The sequence below is a fragment of the Phlebotomus argentipes genome, unplaced genomic scaffold (genome assembly GCF_947086385.1).
Source record: "Phlebotomus argentipes unplaced genomic scaffold, Phlebotomus argentipes genome assembly contig_58, whole genome shotgun sequence".
NCBI lineage: Eukaryota > Metazoa > Arthropoda > Insecta > Diptera > Psychodidae > Phlebotomus > Phlebotomus argentipes.
In genome coordinates, this window is record NW_026776189.1 from 180,176 (window position 1) to 204,713 (window position 24,538).

General features: G+C 38.5%; 2 protein-coding genes across 2 annotated transcripts in view; one reads left to right on the forward strand and one right to left on the reverse strand.

Moving 5' to 3' along the window:
* Nucleotides 1-7,344, reverse strand: part of LOC132264394 (uncharacterized) — a 22,372-nt gene extending 15,028 nt beyond the window's left edge. The window contains exons 1-4 of the mRNA XM_059764591.1: nt 7,313-7,344; nt 6,435-7,235; nt 4,703-5,369; nt 4,548-4,626 (exon numbers count right to left, since the gene is read on the reverse strand). Of these exons, the coding sequence (XP_059620574.1) occupies nt 4,548-4,626; nt 4,703-5,369; nt 6,435-7,235; nt 7,313-7,329 (1,564 nt within the window). The 5' untranslated portion in view covers nt 7,330-7,344. The remainder of the gene's footprint in view (nt 1-4,547; nt 4,627-4,702; nt 5,370-6,434; nt 7,236-7,312) is intronic.
* A 13,845-nt stretch (nt 7,345-21,189) lies between these two features.
* On the forward strand, nt 21,190-22,231 carry LOC132264395 (uncharacterized). The gene is made up of 2 exons (XM_059764592.1): nt 21,190-21,311; nt 21,508-22,231. The coding sequence occupies exons 1-2, from the start codon at nt 21,190-21,192 to the stop codon at nt 22,229-22,231; spliced, it is 846 nt and encodes a 281-aa protein (XP_059620575.1).
* The last annotated feature ends 2,307 nt before the right edge of the window (nt 22,232-24,538 follow it).

Genomic DNA, 24,538 nt, shown 5'->3' on the forward strand with positions numbered 1-24,538 from the left:
CTCAAGGAAGATAAAACTGAAATTTCAAAATACCGCGATCGCCTAAATGTTCCGGAAGATTTCAATGAATTGTTGAGAAAAACAATTATTTTATCAAATTTGCCGGATGATTTGAAGATGACAAATGACAAATTATGCAATGAAATTTTCCTGAATTATTCAACTTTCTTACCCGGAATTCTCAGGGAAAATATTCTAAATTTTATAAAGATATTCAGTCCAGAAAATATCGAGACACACAGAAAACAAAAAAGCAAAAGATCGTTAAGAAAATATATATGTCCAAAAAATCTTGCCAAAATCGTGGACAACTCGAAATTAGAAGCCGAATTGATGACAAAAAGTTCTTCTTTTTGCTCTAAATTTGATTTTCCAGTACAATTTAAGGACGGAATTCTCAATAATTTACGCGAAAAATTGGAAGGAAAGAGAATATTTGAGTGTGAAAAAAATGCAAAATTGACAATTTTGAAGATTTTTCACGCATTAAAAACCACCGAAACGAAAATTTATCTCGTGCCACTCTCGCAAGTGCGAGAAAAGCTCGACGATTATCTCAAGTTGGAGAGAATTAAACTTGTAATTTTCATTGACACTCAAAGGATAAATTCAAAAATTCTTGCTTACGAAAAGAAAGTTTACGTGATTGCAGAAAAGTCAAAATTCGGTGAGATGAAAAGTGAGATTAAGATAAGAAAGACTAAATTTAATGAGTTGAAAAAATCGTGCATCGAAGCATTTTTTGACCAAAACATTTCTATTCAAGGATATTCGGTGAAACTTTTGAAAATCAAATCGATCATTTTTGAAGAAGGAAATCAAGATTCCAAAGAATTCATTGTCGACTTATTCGAAGAATTTCTCTCGAAAGGTAAATTGAGTTTTGGCAGTGAATTACCGAAACAAGAATATTACATTCGCAGATTTTTTCTCAAAGAAAAACACAGACAATATAAGAGATTTGACGCTGAAAGTGAGTTTGAAACTTTACATGAAGTTGAAGAATATTTTCTAACATTTTCCTACAATATTCTTCTCTATGGTGACTTTGGAATGGGAAAAACGTCGACGATGATTGAATTGGCGCAAAGATTAAAGGCCGAAAATCCACACTTTTGGATTTGTGTCATTTTCTTGAACAAAATCACAAACAACCTCAATGTTGGGAGTGAAAATAAAGAAAAAACTGAGAAATTCTTTTTTGATCATCTTTTAGATTGCAAAGAAGATCAAAATCGAAATATGTGCAAGAAATTGCTCAAACTCTACTTAAAACAGTCAAAAGATGTTCCGATGATTTTCTTCTTCGACGGTTTCGACGAAATTCATCCGACTTACAGTGAATTTGTGCTGAAATTGATTATGGAAATGAAAAAAATGGGAATAAGAATATTTTTGGCAACGCGAAAAAATTGTCTCGACTCTGTAAGACAACTCAATTTTATTGGGTTTCAAATTGATAAACTCAGTTGTGAACAAACTGAGAATTTTATTGCACAATACATTAAAAAAACTTATGCTGACGACACCTCAATTCCTGATGTCCTTAAGGAAATTAATTACGAATTAGACTACAATTTATACTTGGAAGTTCCGATGCTTTTGAAAATGTTCATCGATCTTTTGAAACAGTCAAGATTGAGCATTGAAAATGGAAAATTGTATAATATTTGGGAATTGTACACGGAAATTTGTAATTTGACATTTGACAAGTTTAACAATGAAACGTCAAATATTGCAATGACTAAAAAAGCAGAAAAGTTGAAGAAATTCAAACAAATTCACTTCTATTTTGCTGTGACAGATTTGAAATTAGACAATGAAATTCACTGTGAAAAGCCAAAGTTCAACGAAACGGAGCTTTTGGCTCGAGGTTTCCTTAAAAGAGATGAAAATGGATTTTTTTTCTTCATTCATCGATCTTTTTCTGAATATTTTGCCGCCGAAGTAATGGCGGAAAACATTGTGGAAATGGTGAAATTAAAGGAAAAAAAGTATAAAGGACAAATATTTCTCAAAAAGAACACCAATTTCCATTCAATTATTCGAAGATTTGTGAAATTTTCAGTGCTGAACAAACTTGAAAATTTGTCAAATGAATTTTTTGACGACATTAAATATTGCTGTTTTCTATTACATATTTTTTTTGTTCGTTTCTCAAAAGATTTCAGTAATAATTATGTTGATTGTAAATATATTAACAATCTCATAAAATTATTCGTAAATAAAATTAACAACGAGCGAGAAATTCTGATGTTTCTGAAATACTTTTTCAACAGTAGATATTTTGTAGACGAAAATATTATTCAATGCGCGGTGAAATTATTGGAGGAAAAGTATAGTAAAAATGTTGCAAATGTCTTACTTTTCAATCTGAAAGAGTCTGCGTTCTGCAGTAAATTTGTTTTTCATATTTATTTTCAAGAATTACTCTTCACAAGAGGACTTCGAACTGAGCAAAGATTTGACGAAATTTATGCATGGCTAAATGAAGATTTCATCAGTAAGCCGTACGAAATCTTCTATGATGGCCAATGTGATGAAGAATATAAACCGGATGAGCAATATAAGGATGCTAAAGAGTGGTTATTTCCAGTGTTTAAAAGCCGACAATGCACAATTGCCACAGAAATAGCAGAAAAGATTAATTGTGTATTGGAAAATTCGCAAGCATTTTCCAATTTTGACATATTTCTCATTTTCATGTGTTCGGATTTTTTGATGGAATCTCTTGATGAATTTAATTGTGCACGAGAAGTGAGATACTTTGTAGTTAACATATTAAAAATTCTGCACAAACACAAGAAAATCACGAATTTCTTCGAGAAAATCATGTTTTTCTTTGATAAATTGAATAGAGCAACAGAAGAACATGTAACATTTTCCTTCCTGTTTAAAGCCAATATTGATTGTTTCTTTTTACTATTTCAAGACATCAAATTGAATCGTGAAGAAACATTTGATGGCAAATCTTTTGTCCACTATTGTTGGACGTCTAAAAGTGAGAATTTTTTCAATGCAATTTTAACGTATTACCCAAAAATAATCACACATTCCGGTTGTGATTTGAAAAAACTCGCAAATTCATATGCAAAAGGTGAAGGCCTGGAGAAAATTCCTTTCGAATTTTTCAAGATTATTTGTGAAAATGACCAAAATGTCGATTTTTCGCCATTCATTTTGCAACACAACGAAGAAAAATGTGACTTTACAATTGAGCGAAATATTTATTTCTGTCAGATTTTGTATTTCTTGAAAGAAGAAATGCTAATTGCCGAAGAAATGTTCAATAAGTTGGCTTTTGCTGTTCTCATCGAAGTGCTTAATGCCATGACTTTAGCGGCAAATGGTAATATCTTGACGTCCATCATGAAGAAATTTCAGTGTAAATTAAACGAGGAATTTATCTTTGATTATGTATTGAACAGATTCGAGAAAATGTTTATATTCACCAAACCAAATTGTCACAAACGTCGAATTGCAAACTGCGAAGATTGTGTCAATTATTGCGATTATGTGTTTAGTTTGAATTTCTACAACATGATTTTCTATAAATCAAGTTCTAATTCGTATATAAGAAATTTACAATTTTGTTTTTCATACAAATTCATCGAAGAGTCAGATATTATGAGATATTTTATTTTTGCATGTTCGAAATGTAGATTTTCTGTTGAATGCAAAATAAGAGATGCACTTCAGTGTAGTTCTTGTGCAGAACTCAGAGATGAGTACCACAATTACCACTATAATAAATGCTTAAGCAGAAGCTCAAGTGAGAGCTGGAGTGAAAGCTCGAGTGTAAGCTCGTGTGAAATTTGCACTGAAAGCTGGACTGATAGTGAAGATTCAACATGGAAAACCCGTTTAAGTCAATGTGTTGTGGCATAAAATATGAACTATACATATTAGTGATCAAATTCTCGCGAACGCTTATGGCCAGCTGGGCGGCGCCAACTCGACCAACCATATTTTAATCTTTAATCCAAAGGAATCCTAATGAATCTCAAGAATCCCAAGGAATCCCAAAGAATCCTAATATAACTTATATAGCTATTAAGCTTGAATGGAATGTATTAAGCCTAAATTAAGTTTCCAATAATTTATATAAATACAACCTGGATTTTAAAATCAGGATTATTATCCTTAAGTCAATGTAAATCTTCGTAGAAAATCGCATACGATTATCTTATATTTAATCCAATAATCATGTAAAATCGTTCGTGTGTCCTAATAAAATATGCTCTCTCGGAAAACTTACTCTAATAAGGGTGAAAGGGTAGAAATTCCTGCCAATTATTGTCATACAGTTTTCTCAGCGTGACACACATAAAGCAGAGGAAAGCATGCAAGTGGGCAGACCATTGATTATGTCAATTTCGGCAGAAAACTACAGCAAATCCCGAAGTCTGTCTACGAATGCCGCTCTGCGTAATCAGTTTTCGATTGGGGAAGATTTCAATATTTTCTCTGAGTGCTGTCAATTGAATGTCAACCACTTTTCCGCGGGGAAAAAGGACAACCATCAATGGAAGTATGAACCAACATACCGTGCTTTGCTTCCATGTCCGTGATGATTTTCGTCATCTCCTTGGGCCGTGGCTCGCGTCCAATTTCTCCGAGTGTAATCTGCAAAGGGTGCAAGAGAAAAGCGAGTCAGAGAGATTCGCAGAAATGCCGCAGAAACCACTTGGCTGCTGCTAACCTCCTTCTCCAGTGCCGAAATTTGGTCGCACAGTCGGAGATTCTCACGCCGGGCGTGCAAGAGGTCGCCGTCCGATCGATCGAGGCGCTGCCGCAGCGAATTCACTTCCGCATTGAGGCGCGACGACTCCACCTTTCCTTGCCTCTCCGCGCGCTCCAACTGCATCCTCACGGACGTGATCTCCTGCTCCAAACTCTGCTTCTCCGCATTCATCTGCGCCACGTCCGACAGCCAGGCAGCCGTCTTGCTCTTGATCTCCGCACGGAGCTCCTCAATTTGCGCCACTTTCTGCATCAAGTCGCGCTTCTGATCGACCTCCAGGCGCTTCTGGCGCTCCAACTCCAGCTGCAACTTGGACGCCTGCTCCCACTGACACGTCAAATCCCCACCGAGCTGATCCACCTGGTAATTGTAGCGACGCTCGGCATTGGTGCGCTCATCTGAGATGCGCCGCGCCATCTCACTCTGAATCTCCCGCACGCGCTCGTGCTGCCGCTCCAGCTCATCCTTGAGACGCCGGATCTCAATGTCCGCTTGCGTCCTCTCGAACACCACCTGATCTGTCAAGTCTCGTGCTCGTTGCGCCTTCGAGAAGGAATCCTGCTCCCTCAATTCCTTGATCTGCACTTGGAACTTCCTCAACGAATCCTCCAAAGACGCTTTATCCCTGGAATTAAGCAGGATAGGGCGCCTTTTTAAATATATTTGTGGAAATTTTCATGAAATTTTGAAATATACATTTACATAAATCGGCGTGGAAAAGCACACGATAGATTTTTCCTTTTTATCACTATAAAAGCTACGGGGGCATTTGTATCTATCATATATGGCGGCCCCAACATAGAAATTAATTTCACTTTGTAGTGATGATTTACAGTTGGATCACACCCTCCCCTCCCTGTTGGTTGGTTGGCAGAAGACTGATCGATCAATCGATAAGGCGCGGCCAAATACAACATAGTTTGGCACCAGAGCGCGTTGGGCCTCCCCTCCTCCCTCCCTCCCCCTCCCTTGCTGGATTAATGGCTGTTAATCAGTCAGCTAAGGAGAGCCAAGATGACGGCTGCTGGTGTTGTTATTAATAAGGAGCGCGTAACTGGATTATTTTACACCGTGGGTCAGTAGTAGTAAGTCACACGCAGGACCCGGTGTGTTTATTGTATTGTTCATCTCGGGGCAACACAATTTTCATTCACTAAAGCTTCTTAACATATAAAGTCATGAAACATTGACGAAATTCAATTGCAATATGACAATTAAGAGATTTATTATTTTTTTCATTCGGAATTTCAAATAGGTGATGATGTGTTTGGGTTCATTTCGCACTGTACAATTTTCTAACGTTAAAGAGGTTAATTAATTATTCCCATTGAGGCGACACAGCCTTCTCCATTAATAGAGAATATCCTATAAGATATTTTTTTTTACACGGTAGCAGATTGTCACAGCTTGCCGACACAACCCCATAAGCAGTCCTAAACGTCCACCTTTATATATACAGCAACTGTGTGTAAGACAATTCCAGTGAAGCATATGTTTCAACTGGAACATTCAACAACAATCCCACTTGAGTTGCTTTAATTTACTGTTGAAAGGCTTATTTTTTCCACTTTGCAGTGTTCGAAATATTTACAATTTGGCGGGATTTGAACACACAACTGTAGCTTCGAGAGTCAAGCGCGTTAACCACTGAGCCACAGCCGCTCTTAAGAGATTAATTCATGAGACTTACTTCTGCAAATTATCGATCTGCTTCCTGTAGATCTCAGCAGAACCACCATCGCCGGCTCCCATGGCAATCTTCCTCTTGTTGCAGTCATTCTCCTCATTGAGCCGCCTAAAGTCAATTGCCGCTTGAGCCAGTTGCGCCTCTAGTTCACTGATTCGCGACTCGAAGACAATGTTGGGCCCCATTGAGGTGTTTTTGTACTTCATCGGCAGACTCTTGGTGTCCCCATGTTCGTTCTCCTCGCTCTCGGAAGAGTCCAGGCTGCTGAAGAAGTTCCTCGTGAGTCCCACCTTGGCCTGATCCGTCAACGACTCGTTCTCCGTGATGACATTCTTCACTTTGGACAGCAAATTGGCCAACTCCTCGCGACAGAACTGTGACTCCTTCTCCAGCTGCTCGATGTAGTGCTCTTGGCGCTCGATGAAATTCATCAGCTCTTGAGGCGGGGGCGGATTGACGTCAGCGAATTGGGCTATTTCCGACTGCTGAAGGCTACTTGTCGAGTATGCCGGCTTCAGGCCCAGCGGAAAGTTCTCTTTGGCGCCACCCGGAAAGTCCAGTCGCCGCGTGTTGTACGCCAGCGCACTGGACGGCGGCAGATACTTGGAGATCTCCGTCAGCACCGGTCGCTCTGCAGACTGGAAGCTGGTGTCGTCGTCGCGGTGATAGTGCATCTTGCTGGGCGTGTAGGATTCAGCCAGGAGATACTTGAGCCTGTTCACGGCCTCCCTGTAGGCGAAATCCGTGAAATCAACACTCCTCTTCTTGTAGGAATCGCTCATTTTGGGCGAGAAGCCGCCCTTCCTATGCAGAACAGAAAAGAAAGAGAGAACTCATAGAAACCACAACCAAATCCCCAACACTTTCAAATCCTCCTCTACTTTTCACTTTCGCTCATCTGCAATTTGCTGAATAAAATACACTTCTATTGTTGTGATCCGAATCACATAAATTACCGAGAGACACTATAAGGATTGCCCAGGCACAAGCAACGCATTGCCTCGTAAACTTCGACGTTTGTTGTCATGGAAATGCAAATTTAGGGCTCATGCAATGGAGTGACACACAGAGAAAGCCCAGGGAATTCTTAGGTCTGTGCCAGGAATCAAGGGAGTCACGCTCCAGTGCACCTCGCATCGGATCACCGAGGCGAACACCCGAAGACGCCGCGCTTAATTGCCTCTCAGATCGCGAGTGTCATTCAACTAAATGACTCCTTTTGGCCAGATCGATTTGGCGCATGATTCGCATTTAGCACTTGACTGATATTCACGATATATAGCAGACTATCAAGTCGTCAAATTGATTATAAATTTGTAGGCGGAAATAGAATTTCAGAAAATTGCAAAGACAAGTACAATTAGGGGACAGTTGGTCTATTTATAGTCTATTAGAAAGAGACCGCCAAAGAAATTTAGTAATTTTACAACATGTTAAATAACCATGGTAAAGTCGAGCTTCTCTGAAATTGTGTCGCCTGCGTGATAACGGAAAATTCGCAAGTTTGATTTGAATTTTATATGGGAAAATGTGAGATAATTACTGTTAAATAAGTTGAAAAATTCTTATTATGTTTGATTGAACAAAATTATCCAATATGCTTTCGCCCGTCCATCCGCCCGTCCGCCCGTCCGCCTGCTCGTCCGCCCGCCCGTCCGCCCGTCCGCCTGCCCGTCCGCCCGTCCGTCCGTCCGTTCGTCCGTAGTATTTCGACTCGTAGCGCCTAAACGGTAAGAGATATCGATATGCGGTTTTCACCAAAGGTTAAAAGTTCTACTACCGCTAAAACTTGGTGATGTCAAATCCAACCCCCACCCCTCCGTCCGCCATTTTTACCACCCCCAAAATATACATTCCTCAATTTTTCAGCCCCTATGGCATGAATCGGCCTCAAATTTGAGTATGTTATAGCTGACCTCAAGACCTTTCCAACGAACCACCACTTAAGGACCTAGGACCTTCCAGACCCTAGATATTAGGGGCCAAATTTCAAAATTTAAAACGGCTATAACTCCGCTTCTAATTAACCGATCGCAATGATATTGTATTCATTGGAAAGGTCTCCTAAAATGCCATCTCCCACCTGAACATCAAAACGTGATACAACCGCCGCCAGGGGTGCTAAAGTCGATAAAACCATGTTCAAAAATTTTAAGTTGTATAACTCAAAAACATGATGGTGCATTTTCTTTCAATTTTTGTATGTTATAGGTGAGGTCATGACCTTTCCAAGGAACCATTACATATGAGAATTGAAATTATAGGATCAGAGATATGGAGGGTCAAAGTTCACACCTTTACCGGCCTATATCTCCGTTATTTACCGACTGCTTTCACTCACTTCTTCAATAATTCCTTTTTTAATAAAAAAAACATTATAGGTAAAATTTTATTCCTGAAAAAACTATTCTATTTTGATTTATCAAATAGAAAAGGACATTAAAAGCAGATGTTTTGCTTAGCTTATTAGTCAAGTATTAGTTTACTAATACTTTTTTGATACTTAAGTCAGTCTGGCTTTTCCTTATAAGTTAAACTATACTATTAGATTATATTTAAGAGCGGAATTCATGTAAAAGGAATCCGTTTTTCCGTCATAACTCTGATTCTATTCTGTCATTTTCCTCGTTGAAAAGGACACTTGTAAATCCTTTATACATATTCCAATATATGCAAATTCTTTTTCGTTGAAATGCACTTCGTCAGAAGAATAATGCCGGCTTCTGTGCAAATCGATATACCATCGGAATTTTATGCAAATACTTTACCTTGAAACTTTCAATGTTCAATATAGAAAACAAACGCATTCATTACAGCCCAAAAATTCCCTTCTAATCAATTCCACCACAGCGCAAAATTTGATGGGCTGAATTTGCTTATCAACTTCATCCGAAAAATGCCAAAGAAAACTCTTTGCATGTCAGGAAAAGTTAAACAGTTTTTGCGCTCCTTGCAAATACATTCTCCCGAAAATGTTTTATATTAAATCGATGAAGAGCACTTTGAGCCACGCTTTTTGTATCGCGTAATATGAAAAAAAGGTATTATTTTTAATTAATCCATTTTTATTATGATTCCCAATATAGAAATCACTTTGTTTGCCATCATATCGTGTCTCCTATTTTCTTAACCTCACGACATACATAATAAAATGTAATAGCAAGAAAATTCTAAATATTTATGCTGAGTTATTGATCACACAGATTTTCTTTTGCGTTCACCATCGAATTTGGGTCACCAAAAAGTCCTTTGTCTGCTATGGATGGTAAAAACTTGCCTCGATTTGCTGCGGCGACTCTTGCCAGAGACACTATCCTTGTCCAGGATGCCCAAACTCGAGAGGATCTTAGAGGATTTGTAGCCAGAATTGTGCCTCGGCGACGTCTTGAGGAAACCCAGAGGAGAGCTGTTTCGTACCGTGCCCGTCTTCATGGTCTGCTCAAGGAGTTCTTAGGACAACACTTCCTCACGAACGCCACCGACTCGACAACACTGTCTGCATCCCCGAGCAACACCGCCAACACTGAGAGTCCGTCCGCTCAAGCCGCGATCCTTTTATAGCGCTTTCGCGCGAGGGTGAATTTTCGGGTGTCTTGGTCACGAAAAAAACACCCCAGAGCGCCTGCCAACCATGTTGGAAGAGTGGAGACAATCATTCTCTCTCTCTCTATTCTTATGATAATTACTTATTATTCCTTCGCGTGACTGTGAAAGCTCATCGCAACCGTTGCTAATATTTTTTCCCGCTCACAAAGCTCTCTATCTTAAATATTATAACACATATTTGCAAAATAAAACGGCACCGAGGCGAAAGCACTAGCGATATGCTTCAATTGAATGGTAATCGTCGTGTTCATATATATATATATATATATATATTAGAAAAAAATTTAAAATCGGCAAGTTGCAATTGCTTATTTTTTTTCTCAAAAAACACTTAAATTGTAACAACCAAAGAAGCACTGAAAAGTCTAGTTAAATAACAAATTTAAAAAATTTTGTTCGCAAAACGAACAAAAGTAGCTTAAATTCAGAGTTTTTCCACACAGAATAAATGGTTTTACGCATTTCTCTTTGTCATAAATTAACTATAACAGAAAGAGGAGAATAACCTTTGAATTTACTTCAAATTTAAAATAATTATTGGAATGCATTAAATCAAATCAAAAAAAACAACGGGCGATGTAGCCAAAACGCGATTCAATGCCTTACATTTTCCACCACTTGCTGAATTTCTTGCAACGAGTCCGGGAAAAGCATACGTTCAAAATGCACCTCCAGGATTCACCTGTGCTTTTATCCATGTTGCCTTCCGTGGTGGAGAATAAAAATCAAGATTGTACGCGAAGGGAAACGACCTTATTTATGGACAATTTGCATGCGACGCAAATTGCTTCGGAGAAGCGCACAAAACTTATGTTTGTGTGTGACCAAATTCCTCAGAATGTCTGGCAAATTGCAGAAAGGCAAGAAAAAAATCAATTGGCAAAAAGAATGGTCTATATATAGAGAATTCGGCCATTCATGACGGATGTCCGGAATTGTTGGCATTGTTGAAGAAATCGCCGCACGAGCAATATTGATTGATTGGCTGCTATTGACTTCAATTCATGACATCGTCCTCATCACTCTCACTGAATCACTGTGATTGAAAAGCCAACCCAAAGCACGATGACTACTAAATTACCAGTCTGGTTACTGGTAAAATCATCTCAGCTGCGCGCTATTTCCTCAGCACTTGTGTGCCCTTAATGATCTCAAGCGCAGAATGGCAGAATGGGCAACTCGAGTCACGACGTATTGTTCTTTGCGTGCGCAGACCTTTTGTGATCCATTTTCGTCTTCTCACCCGCGCGTTCTGGACCATTGCTAAAAGATAATTGCCTAAAAAAAAGGCCTCCATCGACAGTTCACCCAGGCCAACAACAGTATTCGGGGTGATGCCAAAGACGTACAAATTGCTTGTGAGTCGCGATCAATTAATAATTACAAGGTGTATACGATTCGGCATGGCGCATTCCTTGAATTGCTCTCTGAAATGTCTCTCCTTGTTAGCCGGACAAGCTCTCTCCCTCTCCCTCTCTCTCTTCCCCTCTCTCTCTCTCTCTCTCTCTATCTCTTTCAATCATACGTTTAACAAAATGTGTGGAGGTGTTTTGTTGAGCAACAATTGGCGCAATTTCAAACTTGAGAAAAGAACACAGACATCATCCAATATCTGACTGTTTTCATTATGAAATCATTTTGCAGTTAATTTGGATTATTGGCTTTTTTCAAGACATTTCAGCTGACCTTCTGCAATCTGTCAATTTGTCACATCGCGCAAAGTGTCAATGATTTGCAATGTTCAGAGGGTTCAGAGGATTCAAAGCTCTACACTTCAGTGGCCTCATAGCACAGTCGATAGCGCACTTGCTTGATGACACGGAGGTCCCGGGTTCAATACTCACCACAGTCGCAGTGCGACAAGAGAAAGAAAAGACACTTTTAATGCTAACAAAATGATGAATCTGCCTGCTGATTTTTCAATCTGAGGTTTCAGAAAAAAACAACAACCCTTAGTGGGGAAATGTGTGGTGTTTCCCTTGACCCGGAAAACGGGAAGAATAATGAAAAAAAAACATTCATTCATATCGTCGTCGTCATGTGTGAGGAAGTAATTTGGTCAAATAAAGTCCATCAAAAAAACAACCACATAATAAATTCTCTCGGATGCCATGGACCAAAAAACTTAATATAGGTAATGAATGGAAGAAATAAAGAAAAGTTCCAAGGGAAGAACTGAATTGTTGTAATGGTGTGGGGGAGGAGGGGGGCATTTTCTGGGTAAAATATCATCGTAGCTGCATCCAAGATAAAAAAGCTTCTAACGGCGGAGACACAGAGGGAGGAGTCCGTCCATTGCAGAGGGGACAATGTCGCCAAAATTTCAGCAAAACAAAACCACCCCCCCCCCAACCCCCACATACAAAGAATAGGGACAAAACAAAGACACCACCACGCATCCTGCTCCAGATTGGAATTAAGTCGTCCAAGATATAGAATGAGGAAGAGAAGCGCGCACCACAAGATAGATATATCAACTCAAACCATTCACCACGATCATTCCAGCCAGCAATCTTCATAGCGATTACAAAATTGCATCAAAAGACGATCGTCCATACACAGAAGAATATCAGTAAGTCTTGCAGAGCTTTTGAGGGGAGATAAAGGCCACCAAAAACCAAAGATTGATCTCCCTCCCCCTCTCCACGCTCCAGAATTGAAAATTAAATGTAATCTATCTATCATACACTTCATCTTACACCTGATTGACTTAAAATTTGCTTCATCCGATCGTTATCATCATTATTATCATTTACGTTTGTACAAAAAAAAACAATTTTGCTAAAATTGTCTTTGAAATCAAGTTAAATTTACTAATTTCCAATGTTTTATAAAGCGAGTTTACGGTCCTACTTTAAAACCTTGTGTATTATCAATAGTCAAAATTTTCATTTAGTTGATTTACATATTCGTTCTGCCAGAACACCATTTATAACAACGTAAATTCAGTTCTCTGTGGAAATCCTAATTGAAAACCATCATAATTGTTTCTCAAATGGCATTACAATTGATCAATGCTAACATTAATCTGGACAGACAAGAGAGGAATATCAGTTTTCCCACTTTCCATTATCGGACGCAATTGATCTGAGGTGTACTTTGTGCAATGTAATCTCCTTAAGTGCATTCTTTTGGCAATGAACCGCATTTGTGTCTGGGCTTTTTGCATAATGCTCGCGAGTGTGTATGATTAAGTGGTAAATAATAGGTATTATGTGCGCGAATTGTGGGTGAGATTCTGCGCCTGCGACTTGCATTCAATTTCCATCTGTATTGGCAATTGTGTGCCTGACTTTTGCCTCTTTATTGCTTGTTTGCATTTAACTTCTCGTTGTCTCCTTCTCAATGAACCGCAAAACATTTCTTTTTTTTGCCACTTATGAATAAAATTCTCAAAAGTGCATAATGATCGACGAATTGAGAAATTTCTCCATGTCTTCGCACAATTGAAGGAGGAGAGAAATTAATACAGTGCAAGACACGCGTCTCTTATTGCTGATGAATGTTGTTATATGTAGTTATTATTTCAGTTGCAACTGATAAGAAACATCCAGCTGGCGCCTCTGCAGCACTGGTCATGTGCAAAGGCGACGCGAATGCAGATAAATTGAAATATTTAAGAAGTGATTTATCGCCTAATCACATTATATTTCACCTTCTCGCAGAATTGCCGCGTCACAATGAATTTTAATCATTGTGGTCTCGCGCGCGCGTGCACAGATTAATCGCCCAAGAAGTGTGGCAACGGCATACCGTAAAGTTCTTCGGCGATCGCGCCATCCAAGCTAAAGTGTCGCGTCGCACCAATGTTAACCACAGAAAGGAAGTGATAAGCGAACGCTTATGGTCAGCTGGGCGCCGCCAACTCTCAATGTGGCCAACTCGACCAACCCTGTTTTCATCGGAAAATTTCAAACCGCCATAACTCAGGTTCTATGGCAGTGACAAAAAAGTATAACCCCATTTTGGAAACGTCTCGATCTGGACTGTCAGAATACATGTAAAAATATTTTAAATTAGTGTGACCTTAGAACAAAATTTTTGATTTAAAAATTTCAAAAATTTTGTTATTGACATTAGCGTCTCTGGCAGTGGTCTGATGAACTTCTGTTGTTTTAAATAGTTGTAGAGTTCTGCAAGAGCTTTCCAATGAACCCAAAATCGTAACGATCGGGCAAATAGAACAGAAGTTATAGGGTATCTAAAATAAAAAGTTTGACCCTTCATATCTCCGCTCCCGATACATCAAGCCCCATAAGTAGGATATCGTTGGAAAGGTATTGACCTTAGCTACAACATATTAAAATATAAACCAAAAACATAACAATTTCTCTGAGTTATTCGATGTCGAAATTTCGAAAATGGTTATTTGACTTTAGCGCCTCTAGCGGTGGTCCTACCAATTTATGATGTTAGAGTGGAACATGGCATTTTACGAGACCTTTCCAATGAATACAATATCATTCTGATCGGTTAATTAGAAGCGGAGTTATAGCCGTTTTAAATTTTGAAATTTGGCCCCTAATATCTAGGGTCTGGAAGGTCCTAGATCTTTAAGTGGTGGTTCGTTGGAAAGGTCTTGAGGTCAGCTATAACATACAAAAATTTGAGCCCAATCCATGTCATAGGGGCTGAGAAAATTGGGAAAATGTTTTTTGGGGGTGTTCAAAATGGCGGTTGGAGGGGTGGGGGGTTGGATTTGACATCACTATTCTCTAGCGGTAATAGAACTTTTAACCTTTGTTCAAAACCGCTTGTCGATATCTCCTACCGTTTAGGCTCCACAAGTCCATTTACGAGGAAAAGACGGTCCGACCGACGGTTCGACGGACGGCGCCCAAAAAAAAGCAATGTCACTCTTTTTCGTCACGTTTCCTTATGCCATTTTGATATATATTGCGAGTTTTTGTACTTTGTGCGATCACAAATACAGCGGACTTCACCGAGCTGTAATTTAAAAGATTGATTTGTTTTGTATAATAGCATTTTTCTTGGAAGATTTCATATAAATTTCCAACATTTCGGAACCTTAGTAGAGATTTATCCTAAAAATACCGTACTTCCGATTGGATGGCGCGAGAAGTTGTGATCATAACTCAAACCGGCGCTGTTTGGATGCCCATAATAAAAGGTAATGCGATAGCGTCAAAAGTGTTGCAGCCAACTTCCAAGAGAGCACTTCTTAATCGCATTTCCTCACTGTCTCAACAAATTAATTTGGCTTCCTTCGCACACTCGCCACACTGTCTCTCTTAAACACTTATTCTGCACCCGCGCTCGAGCGATCGATCACACTCACGAATTGGCGGCAATACCATAAATTGTATAATTGTGACTGGCGAAATGGTGAAGAGAGAGAATGCGAGAGGCGCGCGCATTGTATATGAATATTGGTCAATAACTGCATTCGATTTTACTCTCATTTTTTTTCTCTCAAACACACAATTTTTGCATAATATAATTTAAAATCGTGATCTTCTCTTACTTCGCTTTGCACAATTCCATCATCGCATTGAGTGCGCGGAGTGGAAAAGTAGTGCACTATCATCAACAGTTAATGCGCGATGGTATTTTCGATATCAAAATCGACAATATTTAGACACTCGATTGCAGATCTTTCATCAATGGCGTGGATGTGTGTGTGTGTGTGTGTGTGTGTGTGTGTGTCCAAGACAATTGGAAGTTGATCAGTTTGGATTGAAAAATCCATCTTGAGTGACACGAACAAGATGATGAATTCGTGACTATTTTGCCGTGTGTGTTATTTTGCAAAAACACTTCTCGAACAACCAAGAGAGTCACACGATTCCGATGCCGAATGATCAGCAGAAATTTCTTTCACTTATATTCAACACAGAGAGTAAGAGATTTGTAGGTGTGCACAATTTTGCAATAAAAAAAAGTCTGAGACGCTGGTAATTAATTTCTTTCGATCTTTTTTTTCTTCTTCGTTGCAAAGACAAAAACACACGCTGTGTGCGCATGGAAAGAAAGAAGCTTGAGGACACCCATGAAACTCTCCTACAAAAGAGCTCATTTAATGAATGTGTGAATTTTTTCAACCTTCTTTCCCACCATTTTTTCCACACTCTCAATAGGAATAAATCGCACACGCCAAAAGAGACTCTTTTCATGGTGGGAAAAAATTCACCCTCAACACAATAAGAAAAAAAAACAAGAATATTGACTATCATAAGTCGTGAAAAAGACTCACAATTTTCACATTTGGTGGCTTTTGCGAAAGAAGTTGATTATTCTTTGTGGGCACAAAAATCTAATTTTCTTGTAAAGACATCAATTTTGAAGGTCTGCAAAACAGTCAATTTTGTTGCGTATGCAATGGGTTTTATTTTCGGCAAATTGTACTGAATAAAGAAGAATTTCTTCGTGTGAAATTTTTGCTATTAATTTTTCATACACAAATAACTTCTGTTAATTGATGGGAAAGACTTTACCACAGAATTTCACAGCATATTTGCTGCTTTTACTGTTCCAATTAAATTTTTTTCAAATATATATGAAATAAATAATATAATAATGATATGAAAAATGGTGAGAAAAGTGGCAGAAGATTGAATGCTTAATTACATTTTTGCCATTTCGTACACGTGCTGAAGTGATGTTTTTTTTAGGAACAGAGCAAAAATAATCAAGTAACAATTTTACAGCAATATTTAACTTGGGCTATTTTGTATACAAATTAAAGTACTTTTGCAAATCGCGACCTTTCAATTTAACAATCATTTATGCAAATGAGCAATTAGGACGTTTCCCAATTGTATGCATTTCATTTGCGACCAATTCCTTCTGCTAAAGTCACGCATATTTCCACTCTGTTCCGCCTGTTGGTCCAAATGAATCATTCACCATCAATGCAAAATGCCACCAGTTTTTCGCCAAGTGTCTCCCATACAAATTGAGTGGTGTTTGTGGCTTGCAATACGGAAAAGGCCTGCGGACAGTTTTGGGAAATGTTGACTATCGCCGTGGAGTACATTTGTACCTTATTAGGGACATAATAGCACTATAATTTAAGTGTAACAATGACTGTAATTTGCTACTTTTGCGACCACATTGGTGTTCCGCGCCATCAATGGCGAATATCTTCATTGTGGCGTGATCTCTATATGCAAAAATTTATGGCCCTTGTTCATTTTGGCGGATAAGACAAGTCTTTCAAATCCATCGACGATCAACTTTTTTGTGCAACACCACGAGCTTCACCTTCAGCGCACTTTCTCACGTGCGCCCCAGACACACAATCATCCAGGCCGAAAATGTCTTATCTCGCATTCCTCCATCTCTCACCCAATAACGGATAAAAAATTGCTGGGCAATTGAAAGTCACGAGGGATCATAGATCAACTTTGACCTTAGCAACACAGGCGCAGTTCAATATATGTAGCAAAAGAAAGTGAGAAGCGAACGCTTATGGTCAGCTGGGCGCCGCCAACTCTCAATGTGGCCAACTCGACCAACCCTGTTTTCATCGGAAAATTTCAAACCGCCATAACTCAGGTTCTATGGCAGTGACAAAAAAGTATAACCCCATTTTGGAAACGTCTCGATCTGGACTATCAGAATACATGTAAAAATATTTTAAATTAGTGTGACCTTAGAACAAAATTTTTGATTTAAAAATTTCAAAAATTTTGTTATTGACATTAGCGTCTCTGGCAGTGGTCTGATGAACTTCTGTTGTTTTAAATAGTTGTAGAGTTCTGCAAGAGCTTTCCAATGAACCCAAAATCGTAACGATCGGGCAAATAGAACAGAAGTTATAGGGTATCTAAAATAAAAAGTTTGACCCTTCATATCTCCGCTCCCGATACATCAAGCCCCATAAGTAGGATATCGTTGGAAAGGTATTGACCTTAGCTACAACATATTAAAATATAAACCAAAAACATAACAATTTCTCTGAGTTATTCGATGTCGAAATTTCGAAAATGGTTATTTGACTTTAGCGCCTCTAGCGGTGGTCCTACCAATTTATGATGTTAGAGTGAAACATGGCATTTTACGAGACCTTTCCAATTAATACAATATCATTCTGATCGGTTAATTAGAAGCGGAGTTATAGCCGTTTTAAACTTTGAAATTTGGCCCCTAATATCTAGGGTCTGGAAGGTCCTAGATCTTTAAGTGGCGGTTCGTTGGAAAGGTCTTGAGGTCAGCTATAACATACCAAAATTTTAGCCCAATCCATGTCATAGGGGCTGAGAAAATTGGGAAAATGTTTTTTGGGGGTGTTCAAAATGGCGGTTGGAGGGATGGGGGGTTGGATTTGACATCACTATTTTCTAACGGTAGTAGAACTTTCAACCTTTGGTGAAAACCGCATGTCGATATATCCTACCGTTTAGGCGTCACAAGCCCATTTGCGACAGGCCGACAGGCCGACAGACCGACGGACGGCGCCCAAAAAAAGCGATCCCACTCTCTTTGGTTTGTGATACGTTTTGTGATTTTAAGCCTCTCTGATGACATTTTGGTGTATATTGCGGGTTATTGTATTTTGTACGAGTACAAGTACAGCGGGTATCGCCCAGCTGAAATAGAATCAAAAGAACGCGCGCAATTTATCGACTCATGATCGGAACTGGAAAATGTGGCATAAATTGTAATTTTTCGGGAAATGTGCAGCACAATATAATATATATACTGGATCATGGTCTGAAATTGTTCCGCAATCGCAGGTTTCCCGCCTCTTTTCACTATCTCACCGTGGATATCTCAATTCGCAAGCGCGCTATTGCCGCAATTGGGCGTCATTCTTTGCTCTTGGCGAGCACTTGCTCCTATTTTATCGCTAAATTATATACCTTCAGTTGCCAGTCCAGAATTCTTTCCGATCTTTTTTTCTTTCTATTTATTGTGTGTAGAAAAATATCACGAATAGCCACTGAACTTGACTTGAAATCCCACATTTGTCGTGTTGATTGCAATTCTCAGGTCGAAAGTGTAACTTGTACAGTAATATAAAGCATGAGAAGAATTGTCTTCCTTAATGCTGAGAAATAGATATAAAGAAATGTGGAGATTGTAAAAAAAATTTGTAAAAAAGGTTCGAATTAAACCAAAGGCAAGAAAAGCTTTGAGGCATATTTTGAAGCAAAGAAATTTTCCACTTTAAAAGATACTTAAAATATGCGTGAGCAAAAATATGTAGCAGCTGAATTTTTAAAAAGATACCCTAAAAATGGTGCATAATTTAGAAGATTAATAAACAATGTCTAAAAATATTAAAATGTTTTCGAAATTCCTAAAAAACATGAATGTTTTCCGTAACACTTGAAAGAATTTATTAAATTACAGCTCGATGAATCCCGCTGTACTTGTAATCGCACAACGTACAAAAACTCGCAATATAAATATATCAATGTGACATTACGAAACGTGACGAAAAAGAGTGGGATCACCTTTTTAGGGCGCCGTCCGTCGGTCCGTCCGTCCGTCGGTCCTTCGTAAATGGACTAGTGGAGCCTAAACAGAAGGAGATATCGACATGCGGTTTTCATCAAAGGTTGAAAGTTCTACTACCGCTAAAACTTGGTGATGTCAAATCCAACCCCCCACCCCTCCGTCCGCCATTTTTACCACCCCCAAAATATACATTCCTCAATTATTCAGCCCCTATGGCATGAATCGGCCTCAAATTTGAGTATGTTATAGCTGACCTCAAGACCTTTCCAACGAACCGCCACTTGAGTACCTAGGACCTTCCAGACCCTAGATATTAGGGGCCAAATTTCAAAATTTAAAACGGCTATAACTCCGCTTCTAATTAACCGATCGCAATGATATTGTATTCATTGGAAAGATCTCCTAAAATGCCATCTCCCATCTAAACAACATATCTTAGTAGGATCACCGCTAGAGGCGCTAAAGTCAATAAAACTATTTTCGAACTTTCAATATCGTATAACTCGGAAAAAATATAATAAAATTTCTTTTAATTTTAATATGTTATAGCTGAGGTCGAGACCTTTCCAACGATATCCTACTTATGGGGCCTGATGTTTTGGGAGCGGAGATATGGAAGGTCAAAGTTCACACCTTTATCGGTCCATATCTCCGCTGTTTACCAACTGATTTTGATCACCTCTTCAACAAAAGACGTGTCTCGACGCCCTTTAGTAGGCTACATTCACCATTAGTCTGTGACGTCATAAAAAATGCCGCCAAATTGAAAAACCTTTGAACGCCTGTATCTCGGCAAACCTCTTTTGAAAATTTAATGAGATTTTAGTATTTTGTAGTCCAGGTCAAGACGTCTCTAAAAATAGGTTATAGCTTTCTGTGGATGCAATAGGACCGGAGTTATGACGATTTGAAGTTTTAATTATAGATACGCCATAACTTCTGTTCTATTTATCCGATCCTAATAATTTAAAGCTCATTGGAAAGCTCTTGCAGAACTCTAAAACTATTTAGAACATCAGAAGTTCATCAGACCACCGCCAAAGGTGCTAATAACAATAATAAAATTTTTAATATTTTTTAAGTGAAAAATTCATTTTAAAATCACACCTATTTGAAATAATTTCTTAAAGATTTTGATAGTCCAGACCGAGACGTTTCCAAAATGGGGTTATACATTTTTGTCACTGCCATAGAACCTGAATTATGGCAGTTTGAAAATTTTCGTTTAAAACAGGGTTGATCAAGTTGGCCGCATTGTGAGTTTGCGGCGCCCAGCTGACCATAAGCGTACGCTTATCACGTCCTAAAGGACGTTCTAAAGAATTCAAAATTTCTCGGTTATCGATTGAATATAAATATAACCGCAGATCGTTGAGAAAGCTTTAATATTTAAACTTCAATTGCTGAATATTTTATAATAGTAGAAAAAAAATGCCATGAGAGCGTTTTTCATATGCTGAAGATATTAAAGAACCAGTTCATTCAATTGGTTCTAGTCAACATGACAAAGTACATCAAGTGTTACGTGAACTATCTCAAGTTGGAGAAATTTCTCCAATCTATCCTGATAATACTGAATTTCTCTTTTTTACCTCGCAAAACATTTGGCAAATGTGGAAAATTGATTTTCCCAGCGTCACATTTGTACTTATTAACAACAATAATCTTGTCCACAATTTACTTTGATAAATCAATCATCGATTGGTGCATGTCAGTTATGATAATCATGGCTTTTGTGCAACTCATTGGAAAATCCTTTTCAATTGTGACAAATGACGATGGCATCAAGACACTCTTCTTGTGGATTCACAATTTACATCAAGCTTATGAGAGTGATTTGATTACATCGTTAGTTGGAAAGCACTTGAGCAGAAATCTCAGGATTATTCAGATATTTTTCAAGTATGCATGAAGGACAAATTGTGCAATTTTTTCCTTCCTCATTTGTCATGTGAAAACTTTTACATCTTTGATGCCTTAACATTTAACAATTTGAGTTGAGACTTGATTGAATTTAATTACTTAAATTAATTTCTATTTTTAGGCTTGCCATTCCTGTTCTCGTCATTGTTGCAATTGGAGAAATCTACTTCGTAATTCTCAACGGATTATTAATCTTTGCCATTCCTGGACTTCCGCAGAAGAATGAATTTCTTATCTATCAACACATTAATCAAGCCATTAATATAATGCCGTCGACAATCGCAATTGTGCTTTATGACACTATTCTTATCAGCATTGGACTGTACTTCATCAGTTCACTGGACATCTTTCACGACATGATTACCTGCCTTGACGATTCGAAGCTGAGAAACAAGAGTCAATTCGTGAAAATGTGCTACACTTTTCACTGTGAACTTCTCACCATTCTTGACACATTCAATTATGTCTTCTCCTACACTTTAACAGTTCAAGCTGTAACGAGTTTTGGTTTTCTCCTCTTTGTGTTCTATCTTATCAAAATTCCTGGCGCAATTGCTCTCTTTCCTCTGCTTCTCGCGATATTTGCACAATTTGGAGCACTTTGTCTCTTTGGACAAGTGATATTTACGAAATCCGAACGCATCTTTGTCACTCTGTACTTGACCAAGTGGTATGAATTCAACTTGAATGATCAGAAATTGATGCTTATGATGATGAAAATTTGCGGAAATTCACTGGGTTTCAAGGCAGCCGGAATTTATGACATTAACTTGATGATGTTTATACAAGGAGTCAAATTCGGATTTTCCTATTGTGCTCTCATTTACTCACTTTCCCTTAATTAATATCAAATGCAATGTCAATTTTCTGGTAAGCAATTTCAACCGCATTAAATCTCTCTGAAATAAATTCAATAAAAAATTCTTTGATATTCTGAGTTACACCATTGTGTCTTTTAAGGTTTTTAATATTTAATATTGCTAAGATTTTAGTAGAAATTGAACCAAAAGTTAGAATGATTTCAACTATTTTTCAGACTTATGTTAAATATTTTTGAAAATAAATGTGTGTGAATTTCAAATGAATGTTCTGCGCTTTTTTGTTTCAAATAAATTTCCTTATCCCTCCATAATACTTGGCATTTATTCTTATTATATAGCTGGGATTTCCATCACAGCTAATATCTGTAAAAGCGCAAAAAGTTGAACCTCGCAAAATTGACTCAGGTAAACTTAGAATGACGAAATATGACGAAAATGAGGGGAATCATTTTTTAATTTTCGTGTCTGTCCTTCCGTCCGTCCGTTCGTCCGTCCGTCCGTCCGTCCGTTCGTCCGTCCGTCCGTCCGTCCGTCCGTTCGTCCGTCCGTCCGTCCGTTCGTCCGTCCGTCCGTCCGTCGTGACAAACGAGCTTGTGGGGCCTAAACGGTAAGAGATATCGACATGCGGTTTTCATCAAAGGTTGAAAGTTCTACTACCGCTAGAGAATGGTGATATCAAATCCAACCCCCCACCCCTCCAACCGCCATTTTGAACACCCCCTAAATATACTTTCCTCAATTTTTCAGCCCCTATGGTATGGATTGAGCCCAAATTTTAGTATGTTATAGCTTGTCTCAAGACCTTTCCAACGAACCACCACTTAAGGACCTAGGACCTTCCAGACCCTACATTTTAGGGCCTACATTTTGAAACTTAAAATGGACATAACTCAGCTTCTAATTAACCGATTGCAATAATTCTGAGTTCATTGGAAAGGTCTCATAAAATTCTATCTATCACTCTATCAATATAACTTAGTAGGACCACCGCTAGGGGCGCTAAACTTAATAAAACTATTTTCGAACTTTCAATATCGTATAACTCGGAATGAATATTATAAATTTTTTTTAAATTTTAGTATGTTATAGCTGAGGACGAGACCTTTCCAACGATACCCTACTTATGGGGCTTGATGTTTTGGGAGCAGAGATATGGAAGGTCAAATTTCACACTTTTACTGGCCCATATCTCCGCTGTTTACCAACTGATTTTGATCACCTCTTCAACAAAAGACGTGTTTCGACGGCCTTTAGTAGCCTACATTCACCATCAGTCTGTGACGTCATAAAAAATGCCGTCATATTGAAAAAAACTTTGAACGCCTGTATCTCGGCAAACCTCTCTTGCAAATTTAATGAGATTTTATTATGTTGTAGTCCAGGTCAAGACGTCTCTAAAAATAGGTTATAGTTTTCTGTGGATACAATAGGACCGGAGTTATGACGATTTGAAGTTTTAATTTGAAATACGCTATAACTTCTGTTCTATTTATCCGATCCTAATAATTCAAAGCTCATTGGAAAGCTCTTGCAGAACTCTAAAACTATTTAGAACATCAGAAGTTCATCAGACCACCGCCAGAGGCGCTAATGTCAATAACAAAATTTTTGAAATTTTGAACTCGAAAATTTTGTTCCAAGGTCACACTTATTTGAAATAATTTCTTAAGGATTTTGATAGTCCAGACCGAGACGTTTCCAAAATGGGGTTATACTTTTTTGTCACTGCCATAGAACCTGAGTTATAAATATTTGAATTTCAGGAATTTGATTTTATATTGCATATGAAAATATCCATGCTTTCTTTCAGTCTAACTGAATCGAGTTGGCCATGGAAGGGAGAAATTTTAAATCCCAGCTATACCATAAGCACTTGCGAGGCGTGTGCTCATCCACATTTTTTTGTCCTTTTTCAGCAGAAAATTCTGAATTAAATACACTGACAACGTGGCTTAGAAAATGTAGAATTTGTAAATAGTTTTCTCCAATTTGGCGATGATTGCTGATCGTGCGAGGGTTATTCATGATCATCAGAATGGACAACCTGAGCCCGAATTCGCTGTTTGATTCTCTCTCTCTCTCTCTTCGCTGTGCAAAATCCCTCAATTGTGTGTCTGTCTTGTAAATACACGCCAAAATGCACCTTGGCTGACTTGGGGAACAATTGAGAGAAAAAGGTTTTCGCAACTGCGCGAGTCTTTAAAAGGCGGCCACAGTTCGACTCTGCAGACAGTCTTAGTTCAGTGGTCGATCGCAGTGGGTTAATAGTGTGTGTCTTTGTGTATCACGAACATTGCGAGGGATCAATTAAGTGGATTGTTATTGTTGGGC